Here is a 21,628-nt window from a genome sequence, read left to right as displayed (position 1 = left end):
AAAAAAAAAAAAAAAGAAAGGCGCTTAATGCTCTGGGATATAAGAGGGGAAGTTAGTCTAGTCTCGTAGGTCAGAGAAGGCTCCCCTGAGGAAGTGATTTTTGGAGAGATCTACAGGGTGAATAGGGGTTAACTTGGTGTAGAGTCAGGGATGTGGGGGGTTGGGGGGTGGTAAACAGGGAGCAAAGGCAAGAGAACGTTCCAAATAGAGGGGTTGGCTCAAACGAAAAGCCCTGAGGTGGGAGAGAGCAAAGTAAATTGGAGAGACTCAAAGAAGCCTGGCCAGCATGGCACTTCTGCCTGAGAAGGTGGTATGAAATGAGACTGCACAGCAAGGCAGGGGCAGCCTAGACTATTTGGGTGTATTAAGATGTTGGTCTTAATCATAAGAGCGGTGAAGCACTCCCAGATAATTCAGTAGTGTTGTAGGAGACAAAAACATTCATTTCAATAAGGATAAACCCTTGGAAAAAATATTTTAGAGAATTAGATTCTATGATTTCAGTTAAATAAATCACAGTTAAATAGGTAAAATGAAGTAGGTTTTTCTAAAACAAACAAACAAAAAATATGTTGTCGTGTTTCATTGAGTACCTCCTAAATGGAGTAAATTTGAAAATTAAAACATCTTTACCCATTCTTAACAACTAGTATTGAAGGGTTGAAAAACATTTAGGTAGGAAAAAAATGGTTGGAGAATAAGGAAAAGAACAGATCATTCACTGTCTACTCAAATAATTCCCTGTAGTTCTAATTTGTCTTTTCAGATATCAATCATGTGATAGTAAGAAAATAACAATTCCTTCACTCTTCTATTTTTTAATTTTTTTATTTTTGGCCACGCCACATGGCTTGTGGGATCTTAGTTCCCTGACCAGGGATTGAACCCCGGGTCCATGGTAGTGAAAGTGCCTAACCACTGGACCACCAGGGAATTCCCCAAAATTCCTTCACTCTTGAATGCTATGCTGTTTTCTAGCCAAAGCAGTGTAAGTGTGCATGGTTAGATATTATTACAACAGCTGCTAAATCGTTGCAATTAGAAAGCAGACTTTCATGATGTCAAACTTAGGTTTAAGACTGTTCCTCTTTTAAGCTTCCTCAGTCTCTTTCTTAAATGTTGATATTTCAAATTGTCAGAATTTCTTGTGTTCTAGAAGATAAACTATAATAATAGACATTTTGTTAAAAAATTAAAGTAAGATTGTTTTTCCAAGAATAAGGATGGGCTTATGTTCCTTTTCTCCCATATGGTCCCCTAGGTTTTGAACCCATTGGAATAATGGTATAATAATAAATATAATAAATAGCCATGGAACAGAACAAAAAGAAATGAAGTAATGAGTGTCATAGAGATTACACCATGATGACTATAGCTGTATGAGTGTAGGCATCAACCATAACTTTGAGAAGTACTCATAAATTAGCATATAAAGTCCTTCTTTGAAGGAAAAAAAAATATTTACCCTTTTTCTGGCATCATGAGAAGTGGAAAGCAATAGAAGAGAGGGATCAGTAATCTTCCTGGTTGCCATGTACGGCAGTAATTGACTATTGAAATTGCTGTTTACTTGCTGGTTCTTTGTGAAATAAAGTGGAGGGGGGCTCCTGTTCTGTTACTTACTAAATGGTTAACCTTAACCCAGATAATATGCCATTACGTTGTCTTTACACAATGATGTCACTGTGTACTGATGACTTATAATCAGTCACTTGTGTTAAAAGAGTAAGTAACTTAGTGTTAGTACGTTGTGTTTACATACCATTCTGGTTTTGTGGTTAATGTTTATGAAGGTTGTCTTATCATTTTTAGCAGCTTCTTAAGTGACTGCAAGGACTTAGTGCATACTTGCCATGTTGGAAGGGTTATTTGCCAGTTAGTCTCCCTGTACAGTTCCCCCACTCCCTGCCCCAGCACACATGCATGGTATCACATAATTAGTCCAAATAAGAGAATAAGCAAGGTCTCTCAAAATTAGAACAGTTACACTTTATGTGGAAAAGTTTGGTTTGGTCTGCCTTGATTTTGTTTGGCTTTGCAAAAGAGGAGGTGGAGAGATTGGCAGGAGGTGCTGGAAGCCATTTTCATGGTTTAGAATTTAGGGACTTCCCTGGTGGTCCAATGTTTAAGACTGAACTTCCAATGCAAGGGCCTCGGGTTCAATCCCTAGTCAGGGAACTAAGATCCCACATGCCACATGGCCAAAGGAAAAAAAACATGATTTAGAATTTAATACACATGCTATTTAACTTTTGTCCATTTTCTCTGTAATATTTAAAATCTCCTCTGTTTTCAAAACAGCTTGGTTGTTTGATCAAATAAATAATTCATTTGTTTTAAACAGGTCAAAGTGAAGATGTTCTTAAAGGGTCCCAGATCACGTATGTTACAGGTGTAGAAGGGGACGATGTTGTGTCTACACAAGTAGCCACAGTAACCCAGTCTGGGTTGAGTCAACAGGTTACACTTATATCCCAGGATGGGACTCAGCATGTAAGTACCCACCAAAAGTCAAACAAGTTAAATAATATTTCTCTGAGCCTGGGCTTGAAAGGCAGGTTGGGTCCCAATTGAGGAAAGCCTCGAATTGGGGCACAGAGTTTGGAGTTTAGCTTGTAGGCAGTGCTGGATCTCCTGGAGGCTTTCCAGTAGCCTGTTGAAAGCGACTACATGCAGGGAGATTAGTAAAGAGAGAAGGTTTGTGACTCTGTAGAATTCAAATGGTGTTATGGGTATTGTTCAAATGTGAGTTGGTGAAGGTCAGAACCACAGTGAAATTGAGGGCTTGAAAAGTAATAGATCCCTGTGAAACCCAATTCAGAGAAGGGATAGTATTGAGAAGTCAGCAGAGGTTTGGCTGAGGTGACGAGGACATCATTAAAAGATCCTGGCAAGTCAGTGATGGGCACATCTGTAAAATTTCTGGAGTGTGACTCTCTCCCTACCTGGAATCATGGGAGTTCACTTAACTAGCTTCACAGAATTAATAGAAGAGGTATCTTGATTTCCCTAGGAAAAGCAATATAATGGCTGTTGTTCAATAGTCAAACTTGTCATTGTTTTCTAGATGCCACTAGCCTAAAATAATTCAGACTTGATTTCATTTTTAAGCTCAAGCTAAGGTTGTCTTAATAACTGGTGGAAATAGACATATGGGGTTCTTTATCCTTCTATATCTACCTCTTCCATGGAGAACTCTCTTCTTAGCTGTCTCTCTCAGACCTTTACCTCCCATGATTAATTTGCCCTTTGTGTTGATAACCGTTAATGTGCTGATGTTAACTAGAAGGCAGAACGTATTCAGGATAGGAAAATACAAAGCACTTGTACCATCCCATTCATCCCTCTTCCCCTTACTTTTGACATCACTAATTCTACACAGCACTCTTTGTCCACTGATTGGCATATAAGATTTAACATATTTACTAACACAATTTTAATTCAGCATCAACCCTAAGCCTTTTTTAAAAATTAGGTCATCACAGATAGGCTCTGTGGAGGTCATTTGATCTAACCTCCTTCCCTTCCTATACTGGAGAAATTCCCTCTACAGCAGCCCCCATATAGATGAGGCAGTTTCTCTCTGAAGAGACAGTCTGTTCCATTGCTGGATAATTTGAGGGTTTATCAGACTGGAACTTATCACTGTGTCATCCACTCATGGCTTTTCTCTGACCATATAGAATGAGTCTAATCCCTCTTCATATGTTTTAAAGCAGCTATTTTCCCCATCCCAATGTTGTATTTTCTCTAGATATAACCTTCCCATTTCCTTTAGGGATTTCTATTTCATTCCTTTGGTCAATTAAAAAACAAACATTTATTGAACCCAATGACAGATATTTTGGTAAAGTTAGTGTGGGGAGTACTGGAAGGGGGGGTATCGTAGTCTAGTAGGAGAGGGACGTTCCTAAAATGAACAATAATTTCTCATAATGAGAAATATAATCGACAGGTATGTAAAGTGTTGTGGCAACCTGGAGGAAGGAGTAAATGATGCTTCCTGAAGGAATCTTGGAGGCCCTTGTAGAGAATGGCCATTCAGCTGGATCTTGAAGAATTTTTATGAGTTAGCCAGGCAGAGAGTGAAGGAAAGGGCAAAGTCACAAAAATATAACAGAATATGACATTCCCAGGGATACAAATGATTTGTTGTGGCTGGAGTGCCAGATTTGTGTGCTGGTTTGGAATTAGTGAAAGATGAATCTGGAGAAGCTGTTGAAGGCCAGATGATGAAAGGTCATGAGTGCCATGTAAGAAGTCTGAACTGTAGTGATGGGGAGTCACTGGGGATTTGAGCAGGGAGCATAATGAAATTTGTTTGTTTTTTAGAAAAGTGACAAGGTAGAGGATGATTAGGGATGGGTTAGACTAGATATTTGGAAAGACATTGTATTGCAGAAAATTAGATGAGAGAAAAATAGGGGTCTAAATTGGCAGTAGAGATGGAGAGGAGTAAATGCATTTAAGGAATATTCAGTTTTTCCAATAAAGATATTAAAAAAAAAAAAAGGAATATGCAGTTTTTCTGATGACCTCTTTCCATTGTAAAATGCTTATTTGCTCCCAGAGTAGACTTATACAAGGATTAGGCCTAGCCCTTAATAAAGACTGCCAGGTAAAACAAGAAACATTGCCTGATTGTAAAATGCATTGTATTGCAGGTCAACATATCTCAAGCTGACATGCAGGCCATTGGCAATACCATCACAATGGTAACACAGGACGGAACACCCATCACAGTACCTGCTCATGATGCAGTCATCTCCTCAGCAGGAACACACTCTGTTGCTATGGTTACCGCCGAGGGTACAGAAGGGCAGCAGGTAATTGCTTTTTTCTTTTATATCAGTCAATACATATATCAATATCAAAACCGTTACATAGATGTACAGTGTGATATAGTGGTTAAGCACACAAACCTCAGATTGAATCCCAGTTTTACAACTTCTTAGCTACATAACCCTCTGAGTCTCAGTTTTTCCTCATCTGTAAAATAGGAGTGATTATTGCATCTACCCCACGAGGTTAATAGAAGGATTAAGCAAGATAATGCATATAAAGTAGTCAGCCCAAGTATATATTAAGTGTTCATTAGTGGTTGCTCTTCCTATCATCATTATCATCATCAGATACTTAGAAAAAAATTCATTTGCAAAATTTAATTTTTTGAATATATAATATATTCACATAATTCAAAAATCAAAAAGTATGTACAGATATGCAGTGAAAACTCTTCTTTCTACCCCTGCCCCCATAGAGATAATCCACTTTTATCAGTTTCTTGCATAATTTTCCCAACAACTCATTAAGCATATACAAACAAATACAAATAAATAGTCATCTTCCCCCCCTTCCCTTTTTATGGTAGTAAATTCTATACTCGTCTTCACCTTTTTTTTTTTTTAACCATAATAATACATCTAGGAAATCTTTCTATTTCATTATATAGAGAGTTTCCTCTTTTTTTTTTTTTTTTTTTTTTTTTTCCTGCCATGCAGCATGGCTTGAGGGATCTTAGTTATCGTAGTTCTCCAACCAGGGATCAAACCCAAGCCCCGGCAGAGAAAGCACCGAGTCCTAACCACTGGACTACCAGGGAATTCCCTCCTCATTCTTTTTTTAAGCTATATCATATTCCACTGTATTGGACATGACATAATTTATTTAAAGTCTTTTGCTGTTTCAAACAACACATAACCTTGTGCACATGTGATTTTGCATGTGTGTGAGTACATCTGCTACTAGATAAATCCCTAGAGTGGAATTGCTGGGTGAAAAAACATATGCATTGGTAATTGTGATAGATATTCCCAGACTTCCCTTCTAGGGTTATACCCATCTACATTCCTAGCTGCAGCCTTTGAGAGTGCCTCCTCCCCTTCTGATAGTCAACACAGTGGTAAAACCTTTGGATTTTTGCCAGTCTAATGTATCTCTTTGTAGTTTAATTTTCCATTTCTTTTAAAATAAATGATATTGGTTAATAACATTTAAAAACTCTTCTTGTGCTATGCTGAAGGCATTGCGGGGTTTCACTGCAGCTACCTTACCCTGTTCAGTGAAAAAGTCTGTCAGTTAGTAGCTGTCATTCTTCCTAAATTCGGTTATAGATTCAATACCATCACAATAAAAATTCCAGCAGGAATTTTTGAAGATACAGATAATCGGATTCTAAAATTTACATGAGGGCTTCCCTGGTGGCGCAGTGGTTGAGAGTCCGCCTGCCGATGCAGGGGACGCGGGTTCGTGCCCCGGTCCGGGAAGATCCCACATGCCGCGGAGCAGCTGGGCCCGTGAGCCATGGCCGCTGAGCCTGCGCATCCGGAGCCTGTGCTCCGCAACAGGAGAGGCCACAACAGTGAGAGGCCCGCATACCACAAAAAAATAGATAAATAAATAAATAAAATTTACATGAAAATACAAAGGACCTAAAATAGCCAAAACAGTCCTGAAAAAAGGAACAAAATTGAAGGTTTTCTACACCTTGAAATACAAAACTCAGAATCATAAAGCTTCTAGAAGAAAAGTGAATGTTTTTGCAAACTTAAGGTAAAGATTTCTTGGACAGGATACAAAATGCACTAATAATAAATTTTTTTCTTTTCTGATACATTGGACTTCTTCAAAATTAGTTCTGCTCACCAAAAGACAATGTGTAGTAAAAGATTAGATAAGCCCCAAACTGGGAAAAAGATATTCACACTATATCTGACAGTGGACTTGTATTGAAAATATATGACAGACTTCTATAAATCAACAATAAAAAGGTGAACAACCCATTAAAAATGAGCAAATCATCTGATTGCTTATTTGAACAGACCCCTCACAAAAAAAGGGACATGAAAGGCAATAACACAAAAAAGTGCTCAACATCTTTAATCATCAAAGAAATGCAAGTTAAAATCACAAAAGATACCATTTCAGACACAGGGAAATGGCTAAAATAAAAAAGACAAACAAAACCAAATGTTGGCAAAGAAATGAAGCAATTAGGACATTCAACACACTAGTGAGAGTATAAAATGTTACAACCATTTTGAAGAACTGTTTGGCAGTTTCTTATGAAGTCTAACATACCTCTACTCTATGACTCAGCACTTCCATCTACAATATATACCATATGATTCCACTTACACAAAATCCAAGAACAGACAAGACGATCCATGGTGATAGAAATCAGAAAGAAATCAGCTTGGCTGGGGAGGAAATTGATGGAATGAAATTTGAAGGAACTATTCTACATCTTGTTTTAATTGGTGGTTTCACAGTTGTATCTAACTGTCAAAACTCAACAGAACACCTAAGATCCATGCATTTTTATTGTTTCTAATTTTACCTTATGCCAAAACAAACAAAAAACGCAACTACTAGCTTTCAGGCTGTCTTATGGAATGGTCCCACCTAATCAGTTTGCAGTCATTTCCGTGGCTCTAGGATTCCTGGATGGGTTTATAGCCCAGCTTGGGTAAATACACCTTGTACAGTTGCAGGTCTGGAAAGATAGTGACCCTAAAGCACACATTCTTATGTAGCTTATCTATAGCCTGTGAGCTAGAAAAGTTCTCAAGAGAGAAGGCTTTGAGGGCTAGAATGAAGCCAGGCAGCTTCCAGCAACTAGGGATATCACAAAATGGATGGGGGTTCACTTGAGGACCTGCTGCTGCTACTGCTCCTTCTGCTGTTAACTACATGTAGGCCATCGGGCAAACGTTGGCTATCCACTGGGGTGTTTGGACCCCACCTGTGAATTATCTGTAACACTTAAATTGGTTGTAACCATTTCTTTACATGCATGGGAAGAAAGTAGTCAGTCCTTCCCTAAGTCTTTTTTTTTTTTTTTTGGTCATTAAGGTAATTGCATTTCTGAGACTCATTTTTTCCAGGTGCCTTTGGAAGCCTAGTTAGCAGGTATAGACTAAAGAGTCAGTGCTTTCCATCTATTTTAGTTAGTTAATTTCAGATTACAAAAGTAATACATATTCCCAATGGAATAAAATAGAGAATCTGGAAATAAACCCTCACATATATAGTCAACTAAATTTTGACAGTCAGAATTTGATCATTCAGTGGGAAAGGGCTTTTCATTTGTCTTTTCAACAAATGGTGCTGGGAAACCTGTATATCCACATGCGAAAAAATGAAGTTGGACCCTTATCTTATACCATATATTAAAAATTAGCTCAAGATGGATTAAAGACCTAAACTTAAGAGCTAAAACTATGAAACTCTTAGAATAAAACATAGGTGAAAATCTTCATGATCTTATTTCTTATGTATGACACCAAATGCACAGGCAATGAAAGAAAAAATAGATAAATTGGATTAGGAGATTATTTCTTATACATGACACCAAAATGATAAGTGATGAAAGAAAAAAATTAATTGAACTTCTTCAAAATTAAAAACACTTGGAAGTTCCCTGGTGGCCTAATGGTTAGGATTCCAGGCTTTCACTGCCGTCGCCCGGGTTCAATCCATGGTCGGGGAACTGAAATCCCACAAGCCACGAGGAATGGCTTAAAAAAAAAAAATTAAAAACACTTGTGCATCAAAAGCCACTACCAAGAAAGTGAAAAGACAATCTACAGAATGAGGGAAAATATTTGCAAATCACATATCTAATAAGGGATTAATATCTAGAATATATATATATATATATATATATATTTTTTTTTAGGATTTTTTTGATGTGGACCATTTTTAAAGTCTTTATTGAACTTGTTACAATATTGTTTCTGTTTTCTGTTTTGGTTTTTTGGCTGAGAGGACTGTGGACTCTTAGCTCCCCAACCAGGGATTGAACCCTCACCCTCTGCATTGGAAGGTGAAGTCTTAACCACTGGACTGCCATGGAAGTCCCTAGAATATATTTTAAAATCATAAAATAATAATATTATGAGGGGAAAAATATCTAGACTATATAAAGAATTCCTATAACTCAACAAGAAAAAAGCAAGCAAATGAATTTAAAAATGAGTGAAGGGGACTTCCCTGGTGGCGCAGTGGTTAAGAATCCACCTGCCAATGCAGGGAACACAGGTTTGAGCCCTGGTCCGGGAAGATCCCACATGCCGCGGAGCAACTAAGCCAGTGCACCACAACTACTGAGCCTGTGCTCTAGAGCCCGCGAGCCACAACTACTGAGCCCGCGTGTCACAACTACTGAAGCCCGCACGCCTACAGCCCGTGGTCCACAACAAGAGAAGCCACCACGATGAGAAGCCCGCACACTGCAACGAAGAATAGCCCCTGCTCGCCGCAACTAGAAAAAGCCCACGCGCAGCAACAAAGACCCAACGTGGCCAAAAATAAATAAATTTAAAAAAAAAATGAGTGAAGGACTTGAATAGACATTTCTCCAAGAAGATTTACAGATGGTCAATTAGCCCATGAAAAGATATTCAACATCATTATCATTAGGGAAATACAAATAAAAACCACAATGAGATCCCACTTCACCTACATTAGGATGACCGTTATCCAAAAAACAGAAAATAACAAGTTTTGGGGATGATGTGGAGAAATTGGAACTCTTGTGCATTGCTCATGGGAATGTGAAATGGTGCAGCTGCTGTGGAAAACAATGTGGCATTTCCTTAAAAAGTTGAACATAGAGGGCTTCCCTGGTGGCGCAGTGGTTGAGAATCCACCTGCCGATGCAGGGGACACGGGTTCGTGCCCCGGTCCGGGAAGATCCCACATGCCGTGGAGCGGCTGGGCCCGTGAGCCATGGCCGCTGAGCCTGCGCGTCCAGAGCCTGTGCTCTGCAACGGGAGAGGCCACAACAGTGAGAGGCCCACGTACCGCAAAAAAAAAAAAAAAAGTTGAACATAGAATTACATATGATCCAGTAATTCCACTCAAAGGTATCTACCCAAGAGAATTTGAAAATAGAGACTCAAACTAAAAATCAGCTATTTACCTTGATGTTAAAATAACCAGTCTCAACATTTAAGACTATTTACTTCATCTTTTTTTCTGTGTGTACACGTATGTGAACAAAGTTAGGATTATAATACAATTTTGTATGCTTGTCATCCACTTAACACTACATCCTGAGTACTTTCTCATATCAATTAAATGTTCTTTTTTAAATATTTTATTTATTTATTTGGTTGGTTGTGCCGGGTCTTAGTTGCGGCAGGTGGGCTCCTTAGTTGCGGCTCGCCTTTTCCTTCATTGCGGCTCACAGGCTTCTTAGTTGCGGCATGCATGTGGGATCTAGTTCCCTGACCAGGGGTTGAACCTGGGCCCCCTGCATTGGGAGCTGGGAGTCTTAACCACTGTGATACCAGGGAAGTCCCTAAACGTTCTTTTAAAAGGATTTTTAATATTTACAAAATAATCCATAAAATGGATATACATAACATTAACTCATTCCACATTCATAAATTGTTGTGCAAGCCTCTTGATTATTTTCATAGGAAACAAATTCTAGACATGGAATTATTAGATTAATGGTATGAACTATTTTAAGCTTCTTGCTACATATTGCCAAATTATTTTCTGGAAAGTTTTAGCAATCATGCCATGGATCTAAAAGTGTTCTTGTTTTCACTGTATTCTCACTAGCATTAGGATTTTTTTTTATATTTGCATAATTCACAAGCCAAGGATAAATTATATTTTTACTTTCATTTGTTTGGTGAGGTTGAACATGTTTTTCATATTAGCCTGCAATCTGTTTTTTCTTCATTTAGGTAAAATTTACATACAGTGAAATGCACAGGTTTTTTGTTTGTTTGTTTTTTGGGTTTTTTTGGCCACAGCGCGCTGTTTTTGGGATCTTAGTTCCCCAACCAAGGATTAAATCCGGGCCCCTGGCAGTGGAAGCACAGAATCCTAACCACTGGACTGCCAGGGAATTCCCTGTACAGATCTTAAATTTACAGCTCAGTGAGTTATTAAACATATACACCCATCCCATCCCAAACAGGATCTAGAACATTTCTATCACCCCAGAAAGTTCTCTTGAGACCCCTTCCAGTCAGTCTCCACCTAGTTATTCTGATTGTATTATTTTGTTTGTTCTTAAACTTTGCATAGTGGAGCCAGAGTATGAACTCTTCTGTTTTTGGGTTTTTTCTTTTAACATAATATTTTGGAGATTTATCCATGTTCTTGTTTATAACATCAGTTCATTGTTTTTTATTGCTGAACAGTATTCTGTGGTAGGAATATATCACAATTTTTTGATAGATTCTCCCCTTGATGAACATTTGGGGTGCTTCCAATCTTTGATTATTGTGAATAAGGTGGCGGTGAAAATTTTAGTACAAGTATATTTGTAGACATATGGTCTCATTCTCTTAGATAAATACCTGTTAGTGGAATTGCTGGGCCATGGGGTAGAGGTACATTTAACTTTATATGAAAGTGCCAAACAGTCCTCCAAAATGGTTTGACCATCATACACTCCCACTAGCAATGTATAAGACTTCTGTTTGTTTCACAGCATCAACATTTTGTGTTGTTACTTTAAAAAATTTTAGCCATTCTAGTGGATGTGAAATGATATATCATTGTGGTTTTAATTTGCATGTAGGTTGCTTAATTTCTTAATATCTGGTACTTCTCTAGATACCTGTTGTTCTTTTTTTTAAATAAGGAAATGTGTTTTCTTTTTTATTTTAATACATTTATTTTATTATTTATTTTTGGCTGCATTGGGTCTTCATTGCTGTACACAGGCTCTTTAGTTGTGGAGAGCGGGGGCTACTCTTCCTTGGGGTGGGCGGGCTTCTCATTGTGGTGGCTTTTCTTGTTGCCGAGCACAGGCTCTAGGCACGCAGGCTTCAGTAGTTGTGGCACACAGGCTTAGTAGTTGTGGCTAGCGGGCTTAGTTGTACTGCGGCACGTGGGATCTTCCCAGATAGGGCTCAAATCTGTGTCCCCTGCTTTGGCAGGTGGATTCCTAACCACTGTGCCACCAGGGAAGTCCAAGATACCTGTTGTTCTTTTTTTTTTTTTTTTTTTTTTTTTTTTTGCGGTAGGCGGGCCTCTCACTGTTGTGGCCTCTCCCCTTGCAGAGCACAGGCTCCGGATGCGCAGGCTCAGCAGCCATGGCTCACGGGCCTAGCCGCTCTGCGGCATGTGGGATCTTCCCAGACCGGGGCACGAACCCGTGTCCCCTGCATCGGCAGGCGGACTCTCAACCACTGCGCCACCAGGGAAGCCCTACCTGTTGTTCTTGATTCTTAATTTAAATCTGTTATGGTCAGAGAACATATTCTGTAAGATTTCATTATTTTGAAATTTGAGACTTGTTTTCCCTGTGTCTTTCATTGATTTCCCATTGTATTCCATATGTATTTGAAAAGAATGTGTGTTCTGCACTTGTTGGGTGTAGCATACTACACATTAGGTTAAGGTGGTTGATAGTGTTGTTCAAATATTCTATAACCTTATTAATCATTTCTATATTTGTTCTACTAGTTACTAAGAAAAAGGAATTAATATCTCCAACTATGATTGTGGATTTGTATTTCTCCCTTTTAGTTGTTAGGGGTTTTTTTACTTCCAGTATTTTAAATCTCTGTTATTAGGTGCATACATATTTCATTTTAATTCCTCAAATAACTTCGTAATTATACCCTTCTGTGTTACTGTTTTGTGGTTGCTCCAGGGATTAAAATGTGCATCCTTAAGGTATTGAAATCTACTTAGACTTAACATTGTACTACTTTACATAAAATCTAAGAACCTTCCAACAGTATATTTTCATTCATGCCCCTACTCTTTGTGCTGCTCTGATATATTTTACATTTACATGTTATAACCCCGGCAATGCAACATTATATTTTAGCATTAAACAGTTAATCTTTTTTTTTTTTTTTTTTTTGTGGTACGCGGGCCTCTCACTGTTGTGGCCTCTCCCGTTGCGGAGCACAGGCTCCGGACGCGCAGGCTCAGCGGACATGGCTTATGGGCCCAGCCGCTCCGCCTCATGTGGGATCTTCCCGGACCGGGGCACGAACCCATGTCCCCTGCATCAGCAGGAGGACTCTCAACCACTGCGCCACCAGGGAAGCCCCTAAACAGTTAATCTTTTAAGTAAGTTATAGGATGACAGAAAACATAATATTTTATACTTACCCACTAATTTATCATTTCCAGTGCCTTTTATTCCTTTCTGTAGATTTGAGTTTCCATGTGGAATTATCCCTTTGGCCTGAAGGATATGCTTCAGCATTATTTGTAGTGCAGACCTACAGTGACAAATTCTGTTTTTGTTTATTTGAAAATATATTATTTCACCCTTCTTTTAGAAACATTTTTGTTTTGAAGGATATTTTTGCTAGATATGGAATTTTTGGTTGGCAGTTAATTTTTTTCTTTGAGCACTTTAAATTGCCTCTGTCCTTCATTGTTTCTGATGAGAAATCAGCCATCTTCATATCATTGTTCCCCTGATAATATATCAGTTTTTCTCTGGCTATTTTCTAGATTTTTTTAGCAATGTAATTATGGTGTGGTCTTCTTTGTATTTATCTACTAGGTTTCTTATATATAATTATAAGACAATATATATAATATTATAAAACATTATATAATAATTTTGGGGGGTATTTGTTTTTTACCAGATTTAGGAAAAGTCTGGCCATAATTTCATCAAAAGTTTTTATTCTGCCTCATTCTGTTTCTCTTTTCCTTCTGGGTCTCTAATTATATGTATATTAACTTGGTACTGTCCCACAAGTTGCTGGGGAGCCATTCTTTTTTTTTTTTAATCTTTTTTCTTGGTTCTTCAGATGGATAATTCCTATTGATCTTAGAGTTCACTGACCTTTTCTTTTGACATCATCATCTTCTGTTAGGCCCATTCAGATAATTTTAGATATTCTCATTTTTGATTGTAGAATTTACTTTTTTTTATAGTTTTCATTTATTTACTGAGATTTCCTCTTGTGTGCATTCCATAAGCCTTTTAACATATTTATAATAACTGTGTTAAAGTCCCTGTTTGCTAATTCTAATGTTTTGGTCATCTCATGGTCTGTTTCTACTGACTTCATTTTCTTTTGACTCTGGGTTACATTTTCCTCTTCTTGTGTGTTGTAATTTTTTTATTGTATTCTGGACATTATGGATGATACATTATAGAGATTCTTAATTTTGTTATCTTTCTCTGAAGAATGTTGATTTTGCTTTGTCAGGTAGTTAAGTTACTTGTAGAGGCTGGGTTTTATACTTTATTAAAGTAGTTCTGTAGTATACTTTATTAAAGCATTCCATAAGCCTTTTAACATATTTATAATAACTGTGTTGAAGTCCCTGTTTGCTAATTCTAACGTTTTGGTCATCTCATGGTCTTTCTACTGACTTCATTTTCTTTTGACTCTGGGTTACATTTTCCTCTTCTTGTGTGTGGTAATTTTTTTATTGTATTCTGGACATTATGGATGATACATTATAGAGATTCTTAATTTTGTTATCTTTCTCTGAAGAATGTTGGTTTTGCTTTGTCAGGTAGTTAAGTTACTTGCAGAGGCTGGGTTTTATACTTTATTAAAGTAGTTCTGTTTTAGTTTTGCCATTTAGTCTCAGGGTGAATCTTCAGTCCTGGGATACAATCTTTACTCCTAAAGTGTGGCTCTTAGGGTTTCAACGGAAAGCCTGAGGTATTTTTCAAACCCCTTTAACTTGGTGGGATTGAAATTCTAAATCCTGTCTGTCCTGTGGTATCGCTGAAATCTCTTCTCAGCTTTTCAGCCTTCTAGCTGCTGCTTTCTACGAGATTTATTGGAACCTCCCCAACACGTTTGCAGTTCTGAGGTCTTAAAGAATTGAGGGGAGTTTATACACAGGTTTGGGAGCCCCCCTCCCTCTGGTTTTCTCCTTTCTAGGATATCCCTCTCAATACATAGCCATTCTGGCAGCCATAGACTCCATTATCTGATAGCTTAAGTTGCCCTGTGCTGCTCAGACTGGTGAGTGCCCTCAGTGGAAAAGCTATTTAAACATAGATGTGACCCAGTGTGGTTCCCTTCTTTTGAGAATCCCCTCCATTTCCTGCCTGCTTTTCATCATTCACCACTGCCTTCAAATGGTTGCTTTTTCATATTTTTTTCCACACTTTATGATTGTTATCTGCTGGAAGGGTTAGTCCAATATAAGCTACTCCCCCACTGCCATACTGAAATCTGTTGCTGGACTATGGAACATTACTGGAATTGATCCAAGCTGAATATCTATTAGCTCTAAAATATAGCATTTTTAATGGATTAATGGCCAAGTAAAAAAGAAGTTTCAGTTTTTAACTTATTCTTTCTCTGAGTTTGGCTGGACAAAATTCTTAAATATCATATAACAGAAGTAATTGATGCCATTTTCTTTGTTATCCACATAGCAAAAGCTATATTTTTGGTTTAAGAGCCACAAAAGCACTTTTAACCACTTTGACTAGATGCTTCAGGAACAAGATGGAAAGATTCCATGGAATCTAAAAGAGGAAGTGAGTATAACAAGATGTGTTGCTTCGAATTCCCTGGCGGTCCAGTGGTTAGGACTCTGCGCTTCCACTGCAGGGGTCATGGGTTCGATCCCTGGTCAGAACTAAGATCCCTCAGGCCATGGTGAGGCCCCCCCACCAAAAAAAAAAAAAGATAGTTGCTATTTTGTCAGTAATGGTACTGGTACTTTGTTTTCCTAGTTAATGGAAATCTTTTTGTTGTTGTTTTTTTTTGGCAGCACCATACAGCTTGCCGGGATCTTAGTTCCCTGACCAGGGATCGAACCTGAGCCCTTGGCAGTGAAAGCACCGAGTCCTAACCACTGGACTGCCAGGGAATTCCCAATGGAAATCTAATTTTATTTTTATTTTTTATTCTTTTGTCATTTTTTATTTTTAAAAATTTAAATTGTTTTTTATTATTTTATTTTTTTATTTTTAATTTTTTTATGGAAATCTAATTTTAAATGCAACAGATAAACAGGAGAAAATAGTATATCTACCAATGATCCAAACTCGGGAATAAATAGACATTTGAGGTGTGAATTAGTCCATGTGTGTAACTTCCCAGGCAGCCTCTTAGGGATAATAGAATCTAGGCACAGTCATGTCTCTCCTGGTTAATGGAGCCTGACATAACGAATCCATTTTTTCAGTGTCCTCTACCCTGTTTTGCCATTGGCTCACTTCATAACCTTAGATACGTCCCTTCTATCTGAGCCTCAACTTGCTCAAATAAAAAAGAGGAGTCCATGGGAATTCCCTGGTGGTCCAGTGGTTAGGACTGCCACTTCTCACTGCCAAGGGCCCGAGTTCAATCCCCGGTCGGGGAACTAAAATCCCACAAACTGCGTGGCACAGCCAAAAAAAAAAAAAAAGAGTCCAGAATAGACAATATGTAAGGTCTTTTCCAGCTTTAGGCTTCTACAAGTGTGTGGTCAGAAGGGAGGTTTTCCTTTTGAATTTGAAGACAGTCCCTTGTGTTAAATGGATTTTAACCTATTTAAATCATAGTTTTAATTTTTCTGTGTATTTTTTAAGGTTGCAATTGTGGCTCAGGACTTGGCAGCATTCCACACTGCATCGTCAGAAATGGGGCACCAACAGCATAGCCATCACTTAGTAACCACAGAAACCAGACCTTTGACCTTAGTGGCAACATCCAACGGCACCCAGATTGCAGTTCAGGTGGGTACGATGGCATCTGTCCTCCATTGACAGCAGTGCTGCTCAGCTCTCAGCCTTGCACTTTCTGCTTTGTGCATAACCTTCACAGAGGCAGGGCACAGAATCATCTGTATTACTTAGCCACATTAAGGAAATTGCTGCGTTTGAGGTAGACTCAGATTAAAACTTTGTTTTCTACCATCCTTGTATGTTCTAGGGGAATTTATAACAAGAAAAATAAAGCTCCTGGTATATATATATACCTGTGTGTACCTGGCCAGCTATCTTTACTCTCAGAATAAAAGTCTAATTAGGCAGGATTCTATAAAGCACTTACGAGTTATTCCTTGGAAATGAACCTTCTGTAAACATAGACCCCAAGTTAGTCCTCTGAGAATCACTGCACAGCTGTATTTTATGGTGGGAAATGTCAGAAGACTGTGAAGAACACATTCTCTGGCAAGTCACTGCATTCAGGCAGAGAATCTAGAATGCTAGGTGTAGATTACCTTTCCTTGGGAAGATTTTTTTTTTAATGTATTTACTTGGAAAAGGGTTAGAACATACTCAGGAAAATGCCAGCTGTTGGTTTTAATTTAGTTTATGGGCATAAAAGCTAAAGGCTCAGGAAGCTCTCTATCCCCACTGGAAAAGATGAGCATCTTTTGTTCCTTGCATGTGTGAAGGTTTATCAAAATCCTAAATAAAGAAACTGCATCCCCATCAGGAATTTGTTTTTTATGTTTTGTGGATCAGCAATAGTACCTTAACAAGCCCAGGTGTCAGAGTTACAGAGAGAAATTTTACTTCTGGTATGTTACATTTCTTTGGCATCTTGACTGTGGTTTTGTGTATGTTCCTGTTTCAGCTTGGAGAACAGCCATCTCTGGAAGAAGCCATCAGAATAGCATCCAGGATCCAACAAGGAGAAACGCCAGGGTTGGATGATTAATCCTCAGAACAATGGAGCAATAAAGCAAGAGGAGCCTTTCATCTTCAGGCAGCAGAGATCCATGAAGCCTGGGCCCAGGAAAATTAAAAATTTTCCATTCCTGAAACACTGTACACATTTTTATGCAAGAGTGGAGAACATTTTATTCTTGACACTTTTGTGTATATAACCCTTGGAAAAGATTTCCCAAACTGATTCACTGTGTACAAGGAAGTATGAAATTAGGGCAATACAGTAAATTTTTATGTTGCCCTTTTATCAGATTGCAAAATCCTAGAGTCTACATGCAAGACCAGTGAAGTCTTATGGAGTCTTATGATGGATTTTTAACTTACTGTGAAAAATTAAAGGCTGTATCTAAAATGTCAAAGGTTCTATACATCAAACAATCATAATTCCAAAAGCCATCATGGATAATAAAGAATGTAAAGCCTTCACATATTTCCCTCAGCTAGTAGAGTGTCTGCAATTTTTGTTCTACTGTATACTTGTTCATTTTTATTTGTATCTTACGGTTTGAAGACTATTCATTATAGTTTTCCATCCCTGTTAAATAACAGTTCTTCAAGCTGAAGTGCTAATTGTATTAGCATTACATTGGATTATATATAAAATTACAAAGTTTGGTTATTTAAAATTAAAAAGTTAAATCCAGTACTTTGGTTTTGTTAAAGATTTTCCTTAGTGTTCAGTTTCTTGTTACTGTTTTTTAAAAATAATAAACTATCAAAGTTTGACCACAGACTGGAGCCCGGGATAATAGTGCTGTAATTGGAAATGGCTTTACTCTGAAAATTAGGTTAGTGGGTTGGTGTAAATTATTTATTTTTGCTTATGTACTTTTGTTTTAAAGCTTATTTACCCTAAAGTTTATTATTAATTTTGAATACAGCAATTTTTTAAATGTTACCTTTATATTTGTTTCATTAAATTGGTATGGAGGTGGGGGGAAGTGTTATAGAAAATATCACGAACATAATAAAATACAACACATATATTGAGAGTATATTGTGTATCAAGCACAAAATAAGTACTTTTCCATACATTTTTATCTACTCATAACAATTTTGTGAGATATGTGGGATTTACTACTCCTGTTTGTACATAAGGAAGCTGAAGGTCCAAAGAGGTTAAGTGTCGACCCAGGCCTTACAGCTGTGGTGAGGCAGGGCGAAGACTTAAGAACCCAGACTTTCTGACTCCCAATCCAGGGTGTTTTTTCACCACACCACAACTGCCTTCTCAGATGATAACCTGTGGCAGAGGTTATCAAGATGAGCTTTGGTGATCTTGATTGCCCAATGACCTGAGCATCTGAAAAACCATCTCTAATGTTGGAAAATCAGTGTAGGGTCTACCAAGGTCCAAAAAAAGGAGAGGAGGGTGTGAGGGTTGTCCTGCAACAATCACTTCTTTGCTGTTGTTCACCATGCTTTGTTTGCCAGGGAGCTGAAACGTGGCTGTTTTTCATTTCAAGCCTTACAGCAAAAAGGAAAAAATGTGCTGTTTTATTTAATATAAATGTTATCTTTGATCAGGTTCTTTGAAGTCTTGCTAAAAAGGGTCATGATTTAGTCATTTGAAATGGGAAACCCTTCAGGGTGGGGTGGGGGGATTGGCTGCTTTCCCTTCAAAGCTCTTCATAAATAGATAACATTAGAAAAGGTCTCAGTCACCCACTGTCTCAGTCTCCATTCTTTTTTTTTTTTTTTGCAGTACGTGGCCTCTCACTGTTGTGGCCTCGCAGGCTCAGCGGCTATGGCTCACGGGCCTAGCCGCTCCGCGGCATGTGGGGTCCTCCCGGATTGGGGCACGAACCCGTGTCCCCTGCAGCGGCAGGCGGACTCTCAACCACTGCGCCACCAAGGAAGCCCTTAGTCTCCATTCTTGACAGAGACATTTAAACACACACGTAACTCCCAGCTGAGGCTCAGAAAGGGGCCAGCATGGGGGGATAGAGGAAGAACAGAATCTCAGACTCATGGAGTGGTGCTCCCACCTCCCGGTCCCAGGTCTGGCTGCTGACAGGGAGCTCCTCAGCTGGGCCCAGCTGGGTCTGCTGTGCTTCCCAGAACCAAAACCCAAGCTCAGCCTCCTTAGGCTTTGCCTTCCATCTGCCTTTGTTCAGGTTCCAGGGTGTTTCTCCCTTGCCCCAGCTCCTTTGCCAGCTGGATTGGGCAGTGCAGAGCTGGACGCGGCTGGTGGGCCTGATTATACCTCAGCTCAAAAGAAAATGCCTTCCTACTGGCACCAGAGAAAAGGGCAGAGGGGTGCTGCTGGTTTGTTCCCTATCTGGCTTCCTGCGAAGGGACCTCAGAAGCATAGGAAGGTGGCATACTGCCCCAAGGGAAGACTCCAGCTGATGTACTGAGAGTTGCTAGTGAAGCTGGTGTGGGCTTTTCTTAGTGCAGGGTGCAGAAAGGAGCCCTCTGAAGTTGTAGAGTCCCCCAAGACCCTTGATGAAAGCAGAGTATACTATCTTTTTTTTTTTTTTTTGGCCGCTCCACGTCTTGCAGGATCTCAGTTCCCGGACCAGGGATTGAACCTGGGGCCACGGTAGAGAAAGCCCCAAGTCCTAACCACTGGACTGCCAGGGAATTCCCCCAGAGTACATTCTAGCAGATGGATGGAGCTAGTTGAAGCATAACTCTCTGCAATATGATCCAGGCGATGCTCAAGGCAAACATTTCAGTCCGAGAAAAACACCTCCACTCTATCCCAGACACAAATTGAGGCCAGTACAAAGACAAAGTACATTAGCTACAGTCCGCACTCATAAGAATTTAGGAAATAAAGAGAAGGATTTGGCTTCTTTAATCCTCTACAGGTGGCAGCTCTCCAGAGGGCCACACTGCTCTGTGGGCCCCCCACTTCACCCCCAGGCCATTAGGGGCAAACTAACCTTGGACAGTCTTAACGTGCTGCCTTCCTGTATGGCAGCCCTGGGACTAAGTAACTCAGGAAGCCATGCACTCAGCGCTGAAACGGGCTGGATTCCATGTCTCATCCCAAGGAATTTACATTTCCTGGCACGGATTAGTTGTAGACCAGTTGACCAACAGTGAGCGGGGAGTGGGGAGCTAAAAGGAAAGGGGCACAGATGGAGTCTGTTGTCAGGAGGGAAAGGAAAGGGAAAGGCTGCTTCAGCCCCTCCACTGAGCACTTCTACACTTAGGTAGGTTTCCTTTAGGGATGAGGGGGTCTTTCAAAGAATACCCTAGCCAAACATGCTCTTTTCTTTGGCCTGAGGAACGGGACATAGGACCAGTACTGTTGAGGACCCTGCACTTGGGATTTAATGCACTGTGGTTGCAGTCTTGAAATTCTTGATCATTTTATCTTTAACTTTGGGTTAAGGGAAGTCTCATGGAGCAGTGGAGCAGGCATTGGGGGCTTGGAGCCTGGACTTACACACATTCCCACCCCTGCGGCCTCCGTGGCTGGGTTCTCACTGCCACTCCCCTGCCTGGCAGGGGCCTGGTGCCAGTGCAGGAAGGTGGGTGCTGAGGGCATGCATGCTGTGGAGTGGGGCATGGTGGCAGCCATCCTTACCCCAGCCTGATGGCACCACAGTGCTCCTGGTGGGCGGCTGACATTAGCGGAGTCTTGACAGGGGCAAGCTCTTGCCCATCCTTGTACTGAGTGCGTCCCAGCTCTGAGTTTTGAGGACACCTGGGAGTAGCCTGTTTGCTGTGGGCTGAGGTGGCAGGCCTGTGGGAAGGGGAAGCTGGCAGCTGTCAGGCCGAAGAGACCACCGGCCTCAGGCACCCATGGAGTCCTATGCCCTGGAGGGTTCTTTCTTCTGGCTCTGCGCCAGGGGGATGCTCACTTCTTCCATTTTTCCTGAGGCTGGATCTGTTTTTCTCTTCTAGCCAGCTCAAAGTACCCTCCTGGAATGAGCCACAAAATTCAAATTGTGTAATTTCACTGATTCCAAATACAACTTAAATACTCTTGACATTTTCATCTAAAACTGGCATTGCATAATATAAAGATGAAGGGTAAAATTCATGCTAAAAATTTGTCTTTAATTTTTCTTAGGACGACATTAAATA

The 21,628-nt window shown here is 39.6% G+C and overlaps 1 protein-coding gene across 3 annotated transcripts in view; it reads left to right on the top strand.

Annotated features, from left to right (window-relative positions):
* ZNF143 (zinc finger protein 143) overlaps positions 1-18,493 on the top strand; it is a 58,290-nt gene extending 39,797 nt beyond the window's left edge. For 2 of the 3 annotated variants that reach the window (XM_081239237.1, XM_081239238.1), the window contains exons 13-16: positions 2,345-2,493; positions 4,665-4,826; positions 16,496-16,642; positions 17,490-18,493. In XM_081239237.1, the coding sequence (XP_081095363.1) occupies positions 2,345-2,493; positions 4,665-4,826; positions 16,496-16,642; positions 17,490-17,573 (542 nt within the window). In that variant the 3' untranslated portion in view covers positions 17,574-18,493. The remainder of the gene's footprint in view (positions 1-2,344; positions 2,494-4,664; positions 4,827-16,495; positions 16,643-17,489) is intronic. The other variant, XM_081239239.1, reaches the window with a different exon arrangement.
* Positions 18,494-21,628: the final 3,135 nt, after the last annotated feature.

The sequence above is a fragment of the Mesoplodon bidens genome (assembly GCF_964165515.1).
Source record: "Mesoplodon bidens genome assembly, chromosome: 7".
Taxonomy (NCBI): Eukaryota; Metazoa; Chordata; class Mammalia; order Artiodactyla; family Ziphiidae; genus Mesoplodon; species Mesoplodon bidens.
This window is presented reverse-complemented; position numbering and strand designations above follow the sequence as displayed.